This window comes from Macaca nemestrina, chromosome 2 (genome assembly GCF_043159975.1).
Source record: "Macaca nemestrina isolate mMacNem1 chromosome 2, mMacNem.hap1, whole genome shotgun sequence".
Classification (NCBI taxonomy): domain Eukaryota; kingdom Metazoa; phylum Chordata; class Mammalia; order Primates; family Cercopithecidae; genus Macaca; species Macaca nemestrina.
Window position 1 is genome coordinate 59,680,643 of NC_092126.1, and position 22,239 is coordinate 59,702,881.

Genomic DNA, 22,239 nt, shown 5'->3' on the forward strand with positions numbered 1-22,239 from the left:
GAAATCTTTGCCTGTTCCTATGTCCAGAATGGTATTGCCTAGGTTGTCTCCCAGGGTTTTTATAGTTTTGAGTTTTACATTTAAGTCTTTAATCCATCTTGAGTTAATTTTTGTATATGGTATAAGGAAGGGGTTTAGTTTCAATCTTCTGCATATGGCTAGCCAGTTACCCTAGCACCATTTATTGAATAGGGAGTCTTTTCCCCATTGCTTCTGTCAGCTTTGTCAAAGATCAGATGGTTTAGGTGTTTATTCTTATTTCCAAGCTCTCTCTTCTGTTTCATTGATCTATGTGTCTGTTTTTGTGCCAGTACCATGCTGTTTTGCTTACTGTAGCCCCATAGTATAGTTTGAAGTTGGATAGTGTGATGCCTTTGACTTTGTTCTTTTTGCTTAGAATTGCTTTGTCTATTTGGGCTCTTTTTTGGTTCCATGTGAATTTTAAAATAGTTTTTTCCAGTTCTGTGAAGAATATCATTGTTAATCAGACAGGAATATTATTGAATCTCTAAATTGCTTTGGGCAGTGTGGACATTTTAATGATACTGATTCTTCCTATCCATGAGCATGGGATGTTTTTCCATTTGTTCATGTCACCTCTGCTTTCTTTGAGCAGTGTTTTATAATTCTCATTGTAGAGATTTTTTACCTCCCTGGTTAACTGTTTTCCGAGATATTCTGTTTGTTTTGTGGTAATTGTGAATGAGATTGCATTCCTGATTTGGCTCTTGCCTTGGCTGTTGTTGGTGTATAGGAATATTAGTGATTTTTGTATGTCGATTTTGTACCCTGAAACTTTGCCGAAGTTGTTTATCAGCTGAAGGAGCTTTTGGGCTAAGACTATGGGGTTTTCCAGATATAGAATCATGTCATCTGCAAACAGGGATAGTTTGACTTCCTCTCTTCCTATTTGGATGTATTTAATTTCTTTCTCTTGCCTGATTACTCTGGTCAGAACTTTCAATAATATGTTGAATAAGAGTAATGAGAGAGGGCATCCTTGTCTTGTTCTTGTTTTCAAGAGGAATGCTTCCAGCCTTTGCCTATTTAGTGTGATGCTGGTTGTGAGAGTACCTCATTCTTGATTATGAACAGACAACAAAGGATCATCAGCCTTCTGAGCAGAGCCTCAAACATGAAAGCCAAAAAGCAAAACAAAGAGTCTCAAAGAGAAACAGAAGCAATGCAGTAAACTGAAGAAATCTTCAAAAACACAATAGAATTGATATCCTCAAAGAAATACAAATTGTATTCATGGGACAAGAAAAGGCGCAATTAAAAAAGACCTTTTGGAGAATAAGAAGAATTTTTGGTAGTTAGAATATGATAGCAGAAGTTAAAACTTTGATAGGATGGAAGATAATGAAAGAATACAAAGTTAAAAGTGGTAAAATGGTAGAGAAAGGATAAGAAAGTTAAGAGATCTGTTCAGGAAATTCCACCTCTGAAATAATAGAAAGATGTTCCAGACAGAAACAGAAATTTGATTGGAAAGCATCATTCTCCCTAGGGTAAATTTCTGAAAACCAAAGAAATCAGTTTCTAAAGGAAGTACTCACCAAGTGCTCAGCACAGAGAATGACAAAAGATTAACGTGATGATACATTGTGATCAAATTGAAGAATCCCAAGTGAAAAGTAAAAACTTTTATTTCAGAAATAGCTTCTGAAGCAGGGGGAAGGTGGGGGGGCCCACCATACATCACACAAAGAAATAGAATTGAGAATGTCATTGGATTTCTCAGCAGCATCACTGGAAATTAGGAAACAATGGAATGGTATCCTAATTTTCTGGCGAATATTTTTTCAAATATATGATTTTCTATTCAGTCAAACTGTTCTGTGTGAGATAAAATAATGTGTTCAGACATCCAGAGTCGCAAATTTACTTCCAATGCATAGGAAATTTCTGGACGATTTGCTCCAAGGAGTAAACCAAGAGGAAGAAAACTTCAGAACCAGGGTATAGGAGAATTGACATTAAAGAGAGATGAGGACAGTTCCTGAAGTGATGGAGAAGGGAAGTCTTATGATGACAGTTGTGTAGTCAAACCAGAGCATAAACCAGACTACAGCAGGGGAATGGAAAGCTCTAGGAAGGCTACCTCCTGGAAAAGAAATGATTTGGAAAGATTATCTGTTGTGTCTGAAGGTGTCGGGAGAAGAATTACCTCTCCATCAAAGATGGAAGAAGAATAAAATGATGGTACCCAGAAAACTACGAAAGAAGAAAAGGAGACAATTTTTAATTCCAGAGACAACAGAAAGTTGTACACGAAAGAAATATAATCATGGCATTATATGTGGCTCACAAGTGAATAACAATATAACTACTAAATATAATTTAATAAAAAGTACTGATTTAACTCTATTGGGAGGATTAAGAGAAGAACATGTAGATATGCATAGGAGGGTCAATTCTTATTAACTACCTACCTCAACATTCATTTTGCCTTGTAAGTAGCAGAATATATCTGGGCGCTAATCTTTAAAGGATGACACCTTCCAGCTGCATGTACAGCTAAGTATGGCCATATATCTAAGTTCAGTAGAAGTATTCAGTGGTACTTTAAGGAGATTGACTTAAAAGGGATGGAGTAGGTCATTATTCTCCTCTACCTAGCCTGGAATGGGAATGTAATGATTGAAGCTTTCACCACCATCATGGACTATGACAATAAAGTAGATACCAAAGATGGTATACCAGAGAGTTGGAAGGATATGAGGCCCTAATAACACTATAAAGCTGTGATATTAGCACTGAACTGATTACCAATGCATTTGCTTTATGTGAGATTATATATATATATTTATGCCATTATATTCAGGTGTCAATTATATGTAGCACAACTAGATCTTAACTGATATGTATCACTAAATACACTAAATAATATATAAAATTAAATATTAGGAAATATCAGTGTAAACATGTTAGTAATATGAGTGATACAGTAATATGGAGATCAATGCTAGGAGAAACGGAAAAAAACATTAAACGTGGTTGCCTTTGGCGGTGGGAATTAGAGTAGAGGCACATGGTTACTATTTTTTTTTATAACTCTTTTAGTCATTGTTACAGTTTGGATGTGGTTTGTCTTCGCCAAAACTCATGATGAAATTGGGGGCCTCAATACAGCGTCATTGGGTGGTATGGCTTCGTCGGAGGTGTTTGGGTCATAGGGCCAGATTCTTCATGAATAGATTAATCCCCTCCCTTGTGAGTGAATGGAGTTTTTGCTCTGGCAAGAATGGATTAGTTCCCAAGTTAGCAGGTTGTTAAAATACAGGGGAAGAGGTGCATGGCCACCAGCTTTCAGCCCATTGTCCTTATTCTTTGGCTTGCAAATTAAGAGTCCCTCCAAATCACTTGACTTTCCTTTTGTCAGAGTTGTAGATCTCCAGAGATGTCCCCAGATGCTCCACATTAAAGATACATCCTTTCATTGCTTTTTCCCCCCAGCAATTATTAAGTGTTTACTAGAGAACTAATTCACATTATCATGGCTGGAAATATTCTCTGATGCTCAATTCCCCTAATTATAGATTGAGTTGGTTTAAGGTCTCCTTTGTATTACGAGCATTGTTGTTCCTACTGATAGTGACTTCGTTCTTGATTCAGGCAGACAGCTACTATGCTGCCATAAAAACCAATTAGGTGGGAGCTTATTCCTCTGCTGGATTGTGCGGTAACTGGTCTCACCCAAGACTTTCATGTGAGAAGAAGCACCTTCTCTTTATCAGGAAATTTCTAGCATTTCTTGTTATTCACAGCTGAATGTAATGCCTCAGTTCATTTTCAATTGATAATATGTGATAAAAAATGTGTTTTCTTGGCAACCAGTATTTCTGTACATTTATCTTAGAAATAGATTAATAACTGTTTATAGCAACTACATGCTAACACATCTTACTGTCTTTTTAATTAATTAAGCTAAACATCCCATTGCCATGATGTATTAGATCAAGTTTGTAACGTTACCATATTATTCTTTGGACATTGTGAGTTAGTGTTACCATGTGGATAAAATGTCAGGCATCTTTTTCCTCATGTAAATTTTACTTTTCATGCTTATATACTTACAGTTTTAATTTTGAACCTAAGTTTTCATTCATTCATTATACCAAAAGTTAACTCATATTCTTCCGAATGACTTCTTACCAAAAGCCACACACACAAAAAAGAATTTGGCTTCCTTGATTTTTTTTCTCTCTTGCTCCCTTTCTCACCATGTGATCTCTTTGCACATGCCCCCTTCCACTTTCTGCCATAAGTGGAAGAAACATGAGGCCCTCACTGGATGCAGCTATCCAATCTTGAATTTTTCAGTCAACAGAATCATGAGCAAAGTAAACCTTTCTTTCTTTATAAATTACCCAGCCTCAGGTATTCTTTTATAGCAACACAGAATGGACTAAGACAGTAATATTTGACATTTTAAATTTGAACCTGTATTACTTTAAGTGAAAATTAAATTAATATTTTAGTTATGTTGTGATTAATATTTATGTTCATTGTAAACAGTTGAACAATACAAAAGAATATAGAGGAAAAGTTCTGCCTGTCTTCAATATTCTTTACTTTTCCCCCCTGCCCATAAATTCCACTCTCCTCCCCAGGGTTTAGTTCCCAAGATTTGGTCTCTCTATATTTTTTCTGTACATTCATATAGCATATATAAGAGACATAGTTTCTTCTTCTACTCCTTTTTATTAAAAGTAAGTATATTTAAATGGTAACTTAAAAATAGTACATCCATAGGAGAGAATACTTAAGGGATGTTTGTTTATATTTTTAGAATTTACGATGTAGGCATGCAGTTAAAAAATCAACAAAATGAATTTCAGAAAGTAGAGAAACAACTGAGTCATTTGCAAGATGAGTTAAAAATTAAATATAGACAATCATACATCTTCAGGTAAGATTAAAGAACTGAAAATTATAAAGATTGAAAAGATATGCTTAATACTAACTTTGTAAATAGCCAAACATATTTTAGTAATATGGTTTCTTTTCTTTTTTTTTTTTTGAGATGGAGTCTTGCTCTGTCGCCCAGGCTGGAGTGCAGTGGCTTGACCTCTCACTGCAAGCTCCACCTCCCAGATTCACACCATTCTCCTGCCTCAGCCTCCCAAGTAGCTGGGACTACAGGTGCCTGCCACCACACCCGGCTAATTTTTTGTACTTTTAATAGAGACGGGGTTTCATCATGTTGGCCAGGATGGTCTCAATCTCCTGACCTCGTGATCCACCTGCCTCAGCCTCCCAAAGTGCTGGGATTACAGGTGTGAGCCACCGCGCCCAGCCAGTAATATGGTTTCTATATCTGGTGTGATTGAAAAAAGTGAAACAGCATTACGTATTCTTTTTTCTTTTTTAAACCATTATCTCAATGAATAGTGTTGCTAATTAAATTTAAATTAGACATATACCTTGTTCTATTAGTGCCTTGTTATTGTTCTTATTTTGTGGGTGTCATTTAGAATGAAAGCACAGTAACTAATTCCTCTCTTCACCAATATTTCTTGGTGTAGTTGATCCTCTGAGTGATAGTCCAGTGACAAGAAAAGTAGTAGAATAGGAAAACTTCCTAAATAATATTAACATAGTCCTTAAATTCAGAAATCTCTAGTGTAAAGCATGTCAATTCTGCTTTTATATAATCTTTGGAGGGTTTATAATACCTAACGATAAAATCCAGCATTCTAAAGAAACTAGGAAGTACATTTTCTTTCCTAAAAATTGAATTGAATATTTTGAGAATGTTTATGAGAAAGAATAATTCCTTTTTGAATTGAATAACTTTTAGCTCTTAGAAAAGGGAAAGCAATGAGTTAATTCAACCCGGCAAATGACACAGGTTCTGGATGACTAAAAAAGTATGCTGGGTGAATGTTTTGAATGATAAGTTTTTGCTTTTTATCTAATAATTATTACCAGGAATTTTCTGAAAAAAATTCTGTGGGCCAATAATTTTTAATTCATTATCTGATAATAACCTATTGAACATCTACCTTTTATAAATGCTTTGCACATAACTGATGCTCAATACATAATTTTTGAATGAATCCATGAATGAAATCCACTCACAAAACAAGTGACCATTTTTATCATCAGAAATCCCCTTGATCCTTTCCTAGAAATCTGGTGTTGAACCAACAGGAAAATGCCATTCAGGTGGCCTCAACTTTTGTATTTTAATCAGGACTATCAGTATTCACTTTTGGCTTCTGTAATAGCTTTGACCCACATCTGCTGTAGAAGGCTCATCTGATTTATCCACTAGAGGCTTCATGGATGGTAAGATTGACCTTTAAAGGCTGGATTGGGACTAGATCAAATAATTATTGCTGCTTCAGGATATTATGGGACGGATACACTTGATCTTAATTGTTTTCATTTTTGCATGTTATCTTCAGTATTTTAAATTTTTGAAGAAATGTAGACATATAAATAGAGTGTTATTTTTATTCTGTATTCTAATTTTGTCATCATTTTGAGTTATACTTTTAACAGCTTATTTTGTTCACATGTTTTCATAGATCTGTGATTTTTGCTCATTTTTAGCTAAAAGATCACAAATTAGGAGTCTGGGATCTGACTTATATAAAAATAGTATATACTAAAAACAATTTTGGAAGTAACTAGTCAACTAGACACTTAGTACAAATTACAGTTTGTAATAGATGAATAGAAATAATTATTGTTTTTATATTCTCACTGGTAGACATAATGCCTTCCATAGAAAAAGGCATACTGTTAAAAATAAAATCAAACCAAATTTCTAGAGTTCATTGACTTTTGTTGCATTAGTGAAAGCTGATTTTAAGCTAGATTATTGATTATTTTAAAAATATTAGGCCATAAAACTTAGTGATTGCTCTGGATAAAGAAAAGGAGCTTATAATCTTCTCTCTTGAAGAGGTAAAGGATTCATGGGCCAAAACATGGGATGAAAAAAAAAGAGGTAAGGGAAAGAAACATGAGCTTTCTACTCAGATATAATCATCTTTATTTATGGAGCCTAAAAGGAACTTTCAGTAGATCAGTGAACTATGTTTCGGGGTCCATTGCTGTTTTTAAATTCTTCTCTCATTTGTTTAATTACAATTGGGCTTAATCACTAGCCTTCAGCAAAGTATTCTTTCATGTTCTGTGTTTTCCGTGACATCACTTCCAGCCTGTGTCTTGCAAGGGCTCAGCATATTAGTTGGCACATTGGTTGGCTCAGCACATCTGTTACTCAGAATAAAGTGTTTTTTGAAAATGCAAATTAATTGTAGAAGGCCTATAAAGTAGCTATTAAAAACCTGAATGAAATATAGATATACTTCACCTCACAAAGTTGTGTTTAAGTTCAATATTCCAAATCAGACCATATTTGAAATATTCTATCAGTATTTACTTTTAGAGGATTATTTTGAATCTTTTTAAAATTATTTGAAATAAAGAGTATTTATCCTTTAATTTTTCTTATTTGTAAAGCTAGACCTTGTCATCTCTAGAATTTTCAATGTCAACTCCAAAAATTTCTCTTGCAGCTCTTTCACTTTCACTTCACTTCTTCAGTCTAATTAAGGATGCTAGTATTTTTTCTTATTTTCCCAACCATATTTTGCCAACCTGTTTTCCAAAGAGGCTGCACATTTTACATTCCCACACCATGAATGAGGATTCCGGTTTCTCCATGTTTTTGTCAACACTTACTATTGTCTGTCTGTTTTGTTGTAGTCATTCTAGTGGGTGTAAAATAGTATCTCATTGTGGCTTTGATTTGTGTTTCTCAAATTACTAATGATATTGAGTATCTTTTCATTTGCTTGTTAATCATTTGTATATCTTATTAGTGAAACATCTACTCAAATATTTTGCCAATTTTTAATGGGTTTATTTTCTTATGTGATTGTAAGAGTTCTTTCTGTATTCTGGATATAAGTCCTTTATATGAAATATGATTTGCAAATATTTTCTCCCAGTGGCTTATCTGTTTATTTTCTTAATAATGTTTTTTGAAAAGCAAAAGTTATTTTTGATGAAATATAATTTATCTGTTTTATAGATTGTGCTTTTGCTGATGTATGTAAGAACTCTGTCTAAGCCTGTCACAAGGATTTTCTCCTGTATTTTCTTCTAAGAGTTTTATAGTTTTAGCTCTTCTTTAGATCTATGATCTATTTCAGCTAACTTTTGTGTATGATATGGGGTAAGGATCTAAATTCATCTTATTTCATATGGATATTCAATTGTTCCAGCACTGTTTGTTAGAGGCCATTTTTTTTTCCTTATTGAATTGCCTTGGCATCTTTGCCTAAAATAAATTCACCATAAATGTAAGGGATTATTTTTGGATTTTCTATTCTATTCCATTAATCTATGTCTTATGTCAGTGCCACACTCTCTTAAATACTAGGTTTTTAATAAATTTTAAAATCAAGAAATATAATTCCTCTAACTTCCTTTTTTGTTTTCAAAATTGTTTTTGCTATTCTGGGCCCTCCATAATGAATTTTAGGATCAGCTGGTAAATTTCTGTGAAGTAGCCTGCTGGGACTTTGATAGGTATAGTATTGAATCTATAGATCAATTTGGGGAGAATTTCTACCTTAAAATTTTTGTATCTTTCGATTCATGAATGTGGTATGTTTTTCCATGGAGATCTTTAGCCCTCTCAAAAATATTTTGTTTTCTTTAACTTCTTTTATTACAATTTATTTCTAAGTGTTTTATTCTTTTTATGTTATTATGAATGGGACTGTTAATTTTATCTTGGGGATTGGTCATTGTTAATATACAGAAATAAAATTAATTTTTGCATATGTATTGTGTATCCAGTGACCTTGATGAATTTGTTTATTAATTCTAGTATTTGTGTGTGTGTGTGTGTGTGTGTGTGTGTGTGTGTGTGTGTCTTTAGGATTTTCTACATAGAGGAGTTTACCAACACTCCAAGTCCTTTTACCTCTATTCATTTAGTTGTATTTACCCTTAAATCCTTTGGCCTTCATGCCTACTTCCAGGTTGTTAAACACTAAATCCTTAGTGAGGAATCCTCAATATTCTGCTTAGGCTCCTTGGTGCTATTCATCTCTTAGCAGCCATTTTTCTTGCCTCTTATTTCACAGAGAAGGTTAAGGTTACCAATAGAGGCAAATTTATTGTGAACCAGATGATGCTTAAGTTTCAGAGTCTCTCACTTAGGACTTCCTTCCAAGGTTCTGAGAAGGCTTCTGGTGAAAGCAAGATGATTGAGTTGTAATTTGGTTAAAAATTCTCTTTCTACTCAGGTTTTTCCTCTCGCTCACTTTTTAAAAAATTAATTATTTTTTGTGATTCTTCTGTTGTAAGTATACCATTGGAGTAGTCACAGGCATTTGGAGGATCTGAGTAAGGGAAAGTTGACGTAGGAGTACACCATTATAATTGCCATTTGGAAAGATACTTTAGAATGCTTTAATGAAACAAGCAAGAAATTACATTAATTTGGATATATATAGATTTTTAAAATTAAGTAAAAGCATTTATAAGCAAATTAAGCAATAGAAATTATTGTGGCCTAAAGAAGCAAGCTGTAACAACTTCTTTGATTACATCAAAGCAAATTTATTAATAGAAAGAGATAATTTTTTAAAGTTCTTGGGTTATTTGATAATCTAATGTAAGGGAGTTAATTATTCAGATACATTGGAGAAAGATTTAAGTTTACACTGATTTTACAGATATGACTAACATCATTGAATGTAACATACAAATCATAATACACTACTTCAGGCAGACCATCTAAGATAAATTGACCCATGAGTTTCATTATTTCAAAGACAATTTAATCGCTTTCCAAGAAAACTTGAAATGACAAAATCTTATGTATGAGAAAAGTTTAATAAGAATTTCCCCAAATTTGACAATGCTAAGAATTTATGTGGCATTACTGATCATCAAATTACTAATTACTAATTACCAAAGGCCTCCCAGATACAGTGGACTCTATGCAGCCCTTTTCTGCAGACTTAAACACTGATCACTACATTTTTCTTAAAATATTCATATCCCCTGGCTTTTCTGACATTATTCTTTTGGCTTATCTTCTGACTCACTGATGAGTTCCCCCTAGTCTCCTCTGAGGGATTCTTTTTAGTTTCAGTCGCTTAAATGTTTGTGTTGTCCAATGTGTTATCCCTAGCACTTCTCATTTTTCCATTTCTCCAACTGAGGAGGAATTTATTTTATTTACTCTTTCATTCAATATTTGTTGAAAACATATTATGCAGTAGGCACTGTGCTAGATGCTAGAGAGACTGTGATGAGCAAGATAGATATAACCTCTGCCTTATACTCAGGGATACAAATATTGACATGCTCTCATGGCTTCAGTCATCACCTTTTTGCTGCTCTCAAATCTGTGTCTGTATTTTATTTGATTATTAAGATAATTAAAACCAGAATAAAATCACTGAGATGACAAAAATGTGATTACTTTGAGCTGTCAGATTTTATGAAGCAAATGCACTGGATCAGTCACTTTGAATTGTTTTACTTATTATTACCCCAGATTTTTCACTGCCTATATAACCATGGTATGCGGGACAAATGCTGTATAAGACTTTAAGATTCTCATTTAGGATCTAAGACTAAATTGCTCTGACCTAATTTTCTCCACTAAATGCTTACTGTTGAATATAAAAGGATTAATAGAATAAATGTGTATGAAGGTAGTTAGCTGTCTTTCTTTGTAGTTAAAATAATGGCAAAATGGAAGTGAGTTAGAGTGACCATACACTTCAGTTTACCTGAGATATTCCTAGTTTATTGGTTGTTTCAGCATAATATGAATACCACCTTCTGCTTTCAAAATTGTCTCCAATTAGACAGTAGATTATATGGTCACTCTAAAACTATTTTTGGAGAAGTTTATTATGCTTACTATTTTTTAAAATCCTATTTTTCTTTTTTCTTTTTTTTAATTTGCAGTCAAAGATTGTCAGAGTACAAATATTTCTGGAATAAGACTCTTTCATTACTTACTTTTACTAAAAGGGAGCTCACCAGTATTAAAAATGAAGTGTATGATAATTACCAAAACTGGACTTCATTGAAAGGAGAAATTTTTCTACAAATTAAATCTATAAGTGAAACAGCCTTGACAGGTTTGTTACATATATTTAGAATATAATTGTCCCTTTTTGGTAAATGGTACATCATAAGTAATAAAATAATGGTATTTCATTTTATTTGATGGGAATTAGGATTAACTTTGTTATCACTTGGTAGAGTAGATGACCATTAAGATCTATTTCAACTCTGAAATTTAATTATTATAGGTTTATCTAAGATAAGCTGTGATACATCTATCTTGAACTGTGGCCAGAAGTCTGTTCATTACTGTTAAAACTACTAATTTATGTTTTTAAAACTCCTCTTCTCTTAATGAGTGAGTAGCTCATATTAGGTCAGCCTTCTTATAGATAGCAACTATAAATTCTAGAAAAATAGCTACCTAAAGACAGTAAAGAGTGACCCAAACCAAACACATAATGGAGGGAGTATCAAAAATTAAAAGAAGGCATACTAAGTGAAAGATGCCCATTTGAAAAGGCTACATACTATATTATTCCAACTATGAAGTTCTGGAAAAGATAAAACTATGGAATAGTTAAACAATCAGTGGTTGCCACGAGTTCCAGGCAGAGGATAAATGAGAAGAGAAAAGAAGATTTTTAGGGCAGTGAAACTAATCTGTATAATACTACAGTAGTGGAGACATGTCATTATACATTTGTCAAAGTTCATAGAATGTACAACACGAAGAATGAACCCTAATGTAAACTATAAATTTTGGGTAGTAATAATAATGTTGATTCATCAATTGTAACAAGTACTACTCTCCTGAAGGGTGTCCATTGTTGGGGAGGATTTGTGTGTGTGGAGAGAGGGGGATATGGGAATTCTCCATACTTTCTGCTCAAATTTCCTGTGAACCTAAAACTGTTCTAAAAAATAGTCCATTAAAGGTTTTGTTTTTTGTTTTTTGTTTTTTAATGTTGAAAGAAATGCATGGCAGTGAGTGAATTTTTTCTTTTTAAGGATATTGGACTGAGAGCAGGATACAGTTTGCTCCATGCAAAGAAGCTAAAAATCTGATAGAAAACTGTAGACTAGAGGATAGAGATCAAGGCAACCTCACTCTCTGAGAAGTAAAGGGATATCCCAGAGAAGTGAAAGCCAGAGAAACAGAGCTCAAATTTTGCATATAAACTCTTTCTAAATCTCAGGCTTATCCCTGAAATAATGTGCTCAAGGAAGATGCTAAATAGTCCATCTGAAACTAAAGTAATTGATATTTTAGCTGTCACCTACCCTACGGGAAACAGATTTAACACTTGAAGTTTAGCTAGATTAACTCCTTGTTAAAACAATACAAGAAAAAATAAATACTCTTTGCAAGAACATAAGAATCCAGAGTCTCTGTAACATAACACCCACAATGTTTAGTATACAATCCAAAATTACTCATAACCAAAAGAATAGAGACTGGTTGACTCAGATGATATAATTAGCTGGCCAGGATTTCAAATTAGCTATCATAACAGTGCTCAAGGATATAAAGGAAAATATGCTAGTAAGGAATAAAAAGAAAATCTGAGTAAGCAACTATTAAAAAGTGAGAAATTCAAGAATTGAAAAATATGGTGTCTGAAATAAAATTTCACTGGATGGACTTTTATAGCATATTGCATTTACAGAAAAAAGAATCAGTGAATTTTAAAATAAATCAATAGAAATTATTCAATTTAAAGAGAGAGATAAACATTGAAAAAAACTGAATGGAGCCCCAGCATCCTCGGGAAAGAATAAAATGCACCATAAGTGACAAATATGAGTAAATATAAAAGACTCCTTTTCTTTTAAATTTTTTAAAACTCACATGCTTATTTAAAGCAAGCATTATTATTTTGTAGGGCTTATAAAGTGTGTCAATGTAACATGACAACTAGAGTCTAAAGGTTGGAGAGCTGGATAAATGGATTCATTTGGTTGCACTATATTTGTATTTTATGTGACATGGTAGAATATTTAAACCAATAAATTAAGTAGTATAGTATAATTTGTAGAGCAACTACTAAAAAATTAAATACAGAAACATGTAGCTAAAAAGCTAATACATAATTTAAAAGATAACTCTTTAAAAAGTATTCAAACAATCCAAAAGATGGCATTTTAAACATCATCTAAGATTTATGCAGTAATCAAATCAGTATAGTGCTGGCATATGGATCAACGAAGATGAATGGAACAAGATAGCCTGATAAATGACCCTACTTATATAATCAATTGACTTTTGACAAAGACACCAAAACAATCCAATGAGAAAAAGAAAGTCTTTCAACAAATTGTGCTAGAACAACTGAATACCCATGTAGAAAAATATACCTCAACTTCTGCCTCACACCATACATGAGAATTAATTTAGGATAAATCATAACCTAAATGCAAAGGATAAAATTATAAAACTACTAGAAGAAACATAACAAAATATCTTCATGACTTGATGGTAAATGAAGATTTCATGGATAGGACATAGAAGTAAGAACTATAAAAAAATGAAAATTGGTGAATTAGATTTTATCATCATTAAAACATCTGTTCATCAGAAGCTATCAGTACGAAAATGAATAGTTAAATCACAGAGAAAATATTTACAAAATGTGTGACAAAGAACTGTTGTCCAAGTTACATAAAGAATGCCTACAAGTCAATAATAAAAGTATTCAATCAAAAATGACCAAAAGATCTGAACAGACACTTTACACAGGAAGATATATAAATGGCTAATAAAGACACAAAAATGTTCTCAACATTATTAGCTCGTCTGATTGGCTAAAATGAAACGGTCTGATGGCAGCAGATGTTACTAAGTAGAGTACTGGAATCCTTGTACAAATTTGTGAGAATGTAAAATGCTACAGCCACTTAGAGAAAAGATCTGACAGTTTCCCATCAAGCTAAATATACATTTATCCAAAGACCCTGAAATTCCACCCTTTGGTATTTACCCAAGAAACGTGAAAACGTATGTCCACAAGATACTTATATGAGAATATTCAGCAACTTTATTCAAGCTTAATTCAAAATATCCTAAAACTGCAAAAAGCTCAGGAGTACATCAGTAGTAGAATGGGTTCTCTAAAAGAAAACAGTTGGATATATTCAGTGGAATATGTAATGAACTGCAGATAATGTAGTAGCATGGATAATCCTCAAAAATATTATGCTACTTGAAAGTAGCCTTACACAAATAATACATATTGTATTATTTCATTTATACAATGTTCTAGAAACAGGCAAAACTAATCTACAGAGGGGAAGAAACAGAACAACAGAACAGTGGTTGCCATAGAGGATAGGATTGACTGGAAAAGCACAAAGGCACTTTCTTTGATGATAGTAATTCTTTATGTTTTGATAGGGGTTTGCATTACACAGGTCGATGCATTTCCCAAAACTCATCTATTGGTGCATTTGAGATTTGTACATTTCTGTAGGTAAATTTACTCGAAAAGAAATATATCCAAATGTTGAACTCTATCTCTATGATGAAATGTTTAGGAGAGAAGTATATTTATGTCTGCAACTTACCTTGATATTCATAGGATGGATTGATGGATGTATAAAGTGTTTGATAGATATATAATTACATGATAAAGCAAATATAGTAAAATATTAATTGTAGAATCTAAGTAGTGTGTATATTTGTGTCCAGTATACAATTATTTTAACTTCTCTATATGTTTTAAAACTTTCATAGTTAAATGTTGGGAAAAAATCATGTTAAACCGTGAAACTTTAATTTCACTTACCAACAATTTTGTTATATAATATGTGCCTTCAGAAATACATTTTATATGACAATATGCTTTTAAATTTGAAATTTAACTTTAATAATTAAATGTAGGCAAATAGAGGAATATTGTAACAAACATGTAAAAAGTATGTCTATATTAGGCCGAGTGTGGTGGCTCATGCCTAGCACTATGGGAAACTGAGGTAAGTCAATAGCTTGAGCTCAAGAGTTTGAGACCAGCCTGGGCAACATGGCAAAGCCCTGTCTCTACTAAAAATACAAAAATTAGCTGGGTGTGGTGGTGCACACCTGTGACCCCAGCTACTTGTGAGGCTGAGGCATGAGAATTGCTTGAACCTGGGAAGTGGAGGTTGCAGTGAACATGTCACTGCACTCCAGCCTGGGTGACAGAGTGAGACTATCTCAAAAAAAAAAAAAAAAAAAACAAAGGAGATATCTACATTATTAAATGGAGCAGGCCAGGCATGGCTCACGCCTGTAATCCCAGCACTTTGGGAGGCTGAGACGGGCGGATCACGAAGTCAGGAGATCGAGACCATCCTGGCTAACACGATGAAACCCTGTCTCTACTAAAAATACAAAAAATTAGCTGGGCGTGGTGGTGGGTGCCTGTAGTCCCAGCTACTTGGGAGGCTGAGGCAGGAGAATGGCATGAACCTGGGAGGCAGAACTTATGGTGAGCAGAGATTGCACCACTGTACTCCAGCCTGGGTGACAGCGCAAGACTCTGTCTCAAAAAAAAAAAAAAAAAAAAAGGAACAGACACTGAGAGTGTTCTAGTCATATTCTTTGGACCTTTAGTGTTCTTCTGCTGACTTTTAACTTCCAGTATCTGCATATCTGTGCCAGAGGAATCTTGCTTCTGCCACAGTTAATAATATAGATATACTTTACATAATTGTATTTCATTTTGTAAATATACTATATATTATGCATCATTTCCATTATTTGAACATTCGTATGTGTCTTTTTTTGGATATATGTTTTTGTTCATTTTTGGGTAAATACCTAGGAGTGGAATGGCTGAATTGTATAGTAGGGTATATGCAACATTTTAAGAAACTACCCAAGGCTTTTCCAAAGTGGTTATTCCTTTCACATTTTTACCAGCAGTGTATGAGAGCTCTAGTTGTTGCATATCTTTGCCAACACTTAGTATTGTCAGTCTCTTTCATTTTATTCTTTGTAATGAGGTATTCATATAAAAGATATGAATGTACGTGTAAAATAGTCGTCTTGGTAATTTTCTCATTTTTGAGTGTCTTGTCACATCTTATAGAATACTTACCTCATAATATCAATAGTTGTGAATTCAATCATGCTAGACTTGCAGAGACATCAACTCTAATGTTTTTGTTTTCATTTGTGTTGCATTATTAATATTTTCTGTAATCCATATTTTCTTTTTCAGGAAACTTTTAAGGCAACTATCCATTTTAGGACTGTTAATTAAACCACATAGCTGGGAACAGTTATATCAGTTATATAGTGCAGTGTATCACAATCTTAGAAAAATAACAAAAAAGGAGACACTGACGCCCCCTCTGTGTAGAGGAACAACCCTCCTCTCTCAGAAAGCTTCACTCACTTTATTCTCCCTGCATATGACCTGTGGCCATGACTGTGCAATATGTGAAAAGAGGGAGGCCCTTCAGATTCATGCAGGGGAAATTGACTAAGGGTCTCCCAAACAAGTAGCTGTCCCTTCTTGTAATTGAAAGTCTCAGTTCATATGCCACCTCCTCAAAAACATCTTTGCTGACTGCCCTAGTTAAAGTTGTCTTCCTTTATAGTCCTTCTCTATCCTGATTTTCTCTTTCATTTTTAATAATATTTACTACTACCAGAAATATTCATTTATTGATTTATGTGTTTACTGCCAGTCTCCTCCTACTGGTTGTAATCTCAGTGAAAACAGGAATTTTGATTGTTTTGCTGAATGCTATATTACTAGTGTTTTAAGAGAATTGAACCTGTCACATAGTAGGTGTTCAGTGAACTTTGTGGAATTGAAGTGGAAGTTAAAGTACACCCACATTTTCATAGTCAGATTCCTGATAATATTTATATTAGGTTTTGGAACCTCTGAGTATCCTCTAAGATTTCTTAGTAATGCTTACATATTCTATAATCTGGAAAGGGAGGAGAGGCTTCATTCATTAGCTACACTTGCCTGAAAACCAAGAGCAAATTTAATGTAGGCTATTATCAGTAGTACAATTTCAAATTGGATTTTAAAAATCAGTTTGAAAGTTTTTTATTGAATTTACAAGAGGAAAATATAAACACTTAATAATTAGTTTTTCCCAAATTCAAAAGGATATAAGGATTGTTGCAATCATAAACATAAAACAACCTCAATATAAAAACATAGAAAATACAGAAAAGGGGCAAAAAAGAAGAAAAATTTACATAAATCATCTATAATATCATGACACAGAGATAACTGCTGTTAACATTTTGATATAGAGTTTTCTAAACTCTTTTCTGTACATATATATACATATATACACTTAAAATATATCATGAAAATATAGTCATGCCAATTAACTACGTTGACAGTATTTTATTATAGGCATGTATTTTATTTAACTAATTTTCTATTCCTGGACATTTACGTTGATCATGTTTTGCTATTGTAAATAAGGCTTCACTGAACATCTTTATACATGCATATTTATTATTTTATCCTGTTTTTAAGAATTTTTTCTTAAAGAAAAAATTCACATAGTGAATTCCTAGAAGTGGAATTGCAGAATCAAAGTATATGCCCATTTTGCTTTTCATTTGCGAGTGTTACATTTTATATTTTATTGAACATGAAGAAATACGAGTTAGTTTTCAACCCTTGACTTTTATATTTACCATTATAGTATACCACTTTGCCTCAGAAGCTGAAGGACCTTGTTTAGAAGTTACACAATGGTGATGACATAAGCTCTAAGGTGGAAATGCACACACGAGGAAAGTATATTCAATTCCCAAGCAAGAGCTTGGTGAACACAACAGATGGGGTGTGTCAAACTGAAGCTATATTATTATAAGAGCTTTTTTCACCTTTAAAAAAACTTTCTTCTTAGTGCTATCAGAACAGTCAAATTTCCAGGGCATGGATGTACAAATATGTGCAAATACATGTAAAACTTGAAAGGTGCTGATGCTTGCCTTTTTACAGTTTCTTTGATCAATTTGAACACATTTTAAATTTAACAGCAATCCTAGTAACTACATAAACATGCCAATTTTGTAGCATAAAATTTTAAGCAAATAATCTATATCTTAAGTATAGAAAAAATAAATTGAATGTAATGTTTTTAAATGATAATTCTAGTAAAACTTGAGGAACTATATCCCACTTACATGAAAAGATGACCAGGAGCCTAAGAAGCAGGCAGACCTTTGCTTTCCCATAGGTTAGCCACCAACCACATGGGGCTATTGAGCACTTGAAATGTGGATATAGCCTTTTGTTGAAATAACATTTTGGATATGTGGAATGAAATAAAATACACTATTAAAATTAATTTTTGTGTTTCTTCTTATATTTTTAATATGGCTACTGGAAATTTAAAATTATATGTGTGGTTTGCATTATATATATTTCTATTGGAGATGACTAGTGTGGATAAACAGTGAAATGAACATTTTAACATACAAAAATTTGTAAATGTTATAATTTATTTGATATTCACAAAAATGATTAGGACGATGTGAATTATAGCTGAAGAACACTTTAACAGTCACTCTTAATCCTAACCTGTTAATGTTTTTTTCTAGTTGTCTTTATTATTTAATTCGTCTTTTACTTAAATTTGTTAAACAAACACTATTCAGAGTCAGGAATGTTAGAACTCTTGGCAGAAATCAGGAAAAATTTGGAGGGGAACATAGGATCCTTGATGGCGTTGCCCTTGTACAGACTTACCACCATGCCTGGAGAAGGGCACACAAGCCAATATATCTGCGCTCAACCATGCTGGCCTCTGTGCTGCAGCTTGAATTCTTAATACATAAAGATATATAGGCATCCTAAGAGCAGGTCTCTAAGAGTCAGCCAAAGTTTATATCCTGACTCTGCCACTTAAAAAAAAAAACTGAGACTTCAGTGTCCTCATTTATACAATGAGAACTCACATACACACACACACACCCCATATGCCTAGCAGAATAAGGAAGCAAGATATGTTAGCTATAACTATTCTTTTTTATTCTAAAGTCTGTGTTTTTCCTATCATATTCGTTTCTCATTTCTATTGCCGAATGTTTCACTGTAATGGGTTTATAGCTTTTCTCCTAAATAAAGTAACAAAAAGGGTTTTCACATGTAGTTTTTTAAAAATCTACATAATTAGACCAGAAAAATATACTCAACTGATTTTTGATAAGAACACACAGGCAATTCAGTGGAGGAAGAATAGCCTCTTCAACAAATGATGCTGGAACAATTGAATATCCTTAGGTAAAAAAAAGAGAGCCTTGTCCTAAAGTGCGTACTTTTTACAAAAACTAACTCAGTGGATTAACCACAGACTTAAATAGAAAATATGAAACTTTTAGGGAAAAAAAAAATCTTTGGGGCCTAGGATTAGGCAAAGAGTTCTTAAACTTGAACTAAAATCATGATACCTAAAAGGGAAAATTGATAAATTGGATCTCAGTAAAATTTAAGAACTTTTACAGAGTGTAGTAGCACGTGCCTATAGTCCCAGCTACTCAGGAAGCTGAGGTGGGAGGATTGCTTAATCCCAGGAGTTTGAGGCTGCCATGCTCTATGATCATACCTGTGAGCAGCCACTGCACTCCAGTGTGGACAACATTGCAAGACCCTGTCCTAAAAAAAAAAAAAAAATTTGCTCTGTGAAAGACCTGTTAAAAAGGATAAAAAGCTACAGTACAGACTGGGAGAAAATACTTGCAAAACACATATCCAACAAAGGATTTATATGTAGAATAAATAACTCCCAAAATTCTATATTAAAAAAAATCAATTAAAAAAATGGGCAAAAGATATTGGTAGAAATTTAACCAAAGATGAAATATAGATGGCAAATAAGTACATGAAAAAAATGTTCAACATCATTAGCCATCAGGAAAATGCAAAACTACAATTAAATACAACTACACATTTATTAGAATGTCTAAAATTGAAAAGACTGACCATACTAAGTGTTGACATGGATCAAAGAAACCAGTTTTCTCAGCACTGCTGGTAGGAATATAAAATGGTTCAGCCATTCTAGAAAATAATTTTGCAATTACCTCTGAAATTGAAGATGCACTTACCACATGACCCAACATTTGCACTCTTGGGCATTTATCCCAGATAAATGATAACCTATGTTCTCAAAAATACTTGTATGTAAATGTTCATAGCAGCTATAGTCATAATAGCCCAAAATTGGAAACAACCCAAATGTCCTTCAATGGATGAAAGAAAAACATCCTATGTCCATACCATGTAATACTACTCAGCAACAGAAGGAAGCAAATTATTAATATGTGTAACAACTTGAATGAACCTCAGCTAAATTATGCTTAGTGAAAATAGTCTCAAAAGTTTACATAAGATATGATTTTGTTTATATAGCATTCTTGAAATAACAAAATTGTAAGAACAAAATTATAAGTGTTGAGAACAGATTAGTGGTGGCCAGGGATTAGGGATGGTGGGGATAGTGGTAGGTTTGGCTATAAAGGAATTGCAGGGATCAACTTTGTGGTAATAGAGCAATTCTGTATTTTGATTGTGTTGATACGTAATGAAGCTACATTTATGATAAAATTGCATGGAACTATACATACACACACACACACATATGAGTGTGTATACAATTGGTAAAATCGGAGTGAGTTCTGTGGATTTTACCAATGCAATTTTCTAGTTTTGACAGTGTGCTACAGTTATACAAAATGTCAACAAGGGAAGAAGTGAGGTGGCGTTAAGGTTGAATAGGAACTCCCTACACATTTCTTTGCAACTTTCTGTAAATTTATATTTATTTCAAAATAAAAAGTTTTTTAGGTTGTTTTTTGTTTGTTTGTTTGTTTTTTGTTTTTTGAGATGGAGTCTTGCTCTGTTGTCCAGGCTGGAGTGCAGTGGCATGATTACTCACTGCAACCTCTGCCTCCCAGGTTCAAGCTATTCTCCTGCCTCAGCCTCCAGAGTAGCTGGGACTACAGGTACATGCCACCACCCTCGGCTAATTTTTGTATTTTTAGTAGAGACAGGGTTTTGCCATGTTGGCCAGGCTGGTTTCGAACTCCTGACCTCAGGTGATGATCCACCTGCCTCGGCCTCCCAAAGTGCTGGGATTACAGGCGTGAGCCACCAGCTATTGATTTTTTGATTTCTTTATTTAGTAAATCTGGTCACTGAGTCTTTTTCCCTATTATTGTAATCAAACTGTGAAGTTTTGTGAATTAAGAATCACACTGTGTTTGTAACATCAGAATGACTTGATAATAAAGTTATAGAGGTTTCCTAATAATATAATGACCTAGCATAATTTTGAGTTCCTTTGCCTAAGCTCACAGGACTAATAGAAAAACAAAGAAAAAAACTTATCAAGGTAAAGAAATTGATTGCATAGCTTAATAGTAATAATTGTATTTGCATTAGCTAGTGAATTATGTGATAATACTTATTCTAAAAGCTAAAAACATGTATTGGCTATAAATTTTGGTAATAGTACAAACATTTTAAATAACAAGTATTCTAAAATATAGTGTGATGGGCTGAATTGTGTCCCCCTCCTCAAATTCATATATTGAAATGTTAAAGTCCTAATCTCCAGTACCTCCTACAGTAACTGTATTTGGAGATAAAGTTTTTAAAGAGGTCATTAGGGTAGCCCCTAATCCAATCTGACTGGTGTCATAAGAAGAAGAAATCTGTACACAGACACCTACAGACACCATGTGAATACACAGGGAAAAGGCAGCCACCTGCAAGCCTAAGGAGAGAGACCTGGAACAGATCCTTCCTTCGCTGTCCAGGAAGGAACCAATCCTGCTGACACCATGATCTCAGATTTCTAGTCTCTGGAGCTGTGAGAAAATAAATTTCTGTTGTTTAAGCACTCAATCTGTGGTACTTTCTTTCAGCTGCCCTAGCAAACTAATAAATGTAGTAAACCCCATATATATTGCACAATATTATTCAGTTACTTTAAAAGATTTGCATGTTAAAATTAGGCTTTAAAATCAAAGTCCAAAACTAAAATAACATTCCTAGAAAAGGGAATTGCTTAATATTTTCTTGCTGTTAATGTATGCTGAATATTGAGTAGCAGGTATGAGTAAAATATTTCCTATTCTAGCAAATGATTATCACTTTACGTAATTGACATTTTTTAAAATGAAGTTTTTATAGATGAAATTTTCTT

At 33.4% G+C, this 22,239-nt stretch overlaps 1 protein-coding gene and 1 long non-coding RNA gene across 26 annotated transcripts in view; one reads left to right on the forward strand and one right to left on the reverse strand.

Annotated features, from left to right (window-relative positions):
• Nucleotides 1-1,688, reverse strand: part of LOC139361903 (uncharacterized) — a 28,317-nt gene extending 26,629 nt beyond the window's left edge. The window contains exon 1 of the long non-coding RNA XR_011619839.1: nucleotides 1,560-1,688. This is a non-coding gene — a long non-coding RNA (uncharacterized lncRNA). The remainder of the gene's footprint in view (nucleotides 1-1,559) is intronic.
• Nucleotides 1-22,239, forward strand: part of LOC105488569 (leucine, glutamate and lysine rich 1) — a 232,139-nt gene that overhangs the window by 87,135 nt on the left and 122,765 nt on the right. For 20 of the 25 annotated variants that reach the window (XR_011619828.1, XM_071091139.1, XM_071091143.1 and 17 more), the window contains 2 exons: nucleotides 4,796-4,915; nucleotides 10,963-11,138. Coding sequence is in view for 23 of the 25 variants with exons in the window: in XM_071091139.1 (XP_070947240.1) it covers nucleotides 4,796-4,915; nucleotides 10,963-11,138 (296 nt within the window). In the remaining 2 variants the exon portion in view is untranslated. Of the gene's footprint in view, nucleotides 1-1,042; nucleotides 2,456-4,795; nucleotides 4,916-10,962; nucleotides 11,139-22,239 lie in introns of those variants that run through there. The other 5 variants (XR_011619831.1, XM_071091152.1, XM_071091153.1 and 2 more) reach the window with 3 other exon arrangements.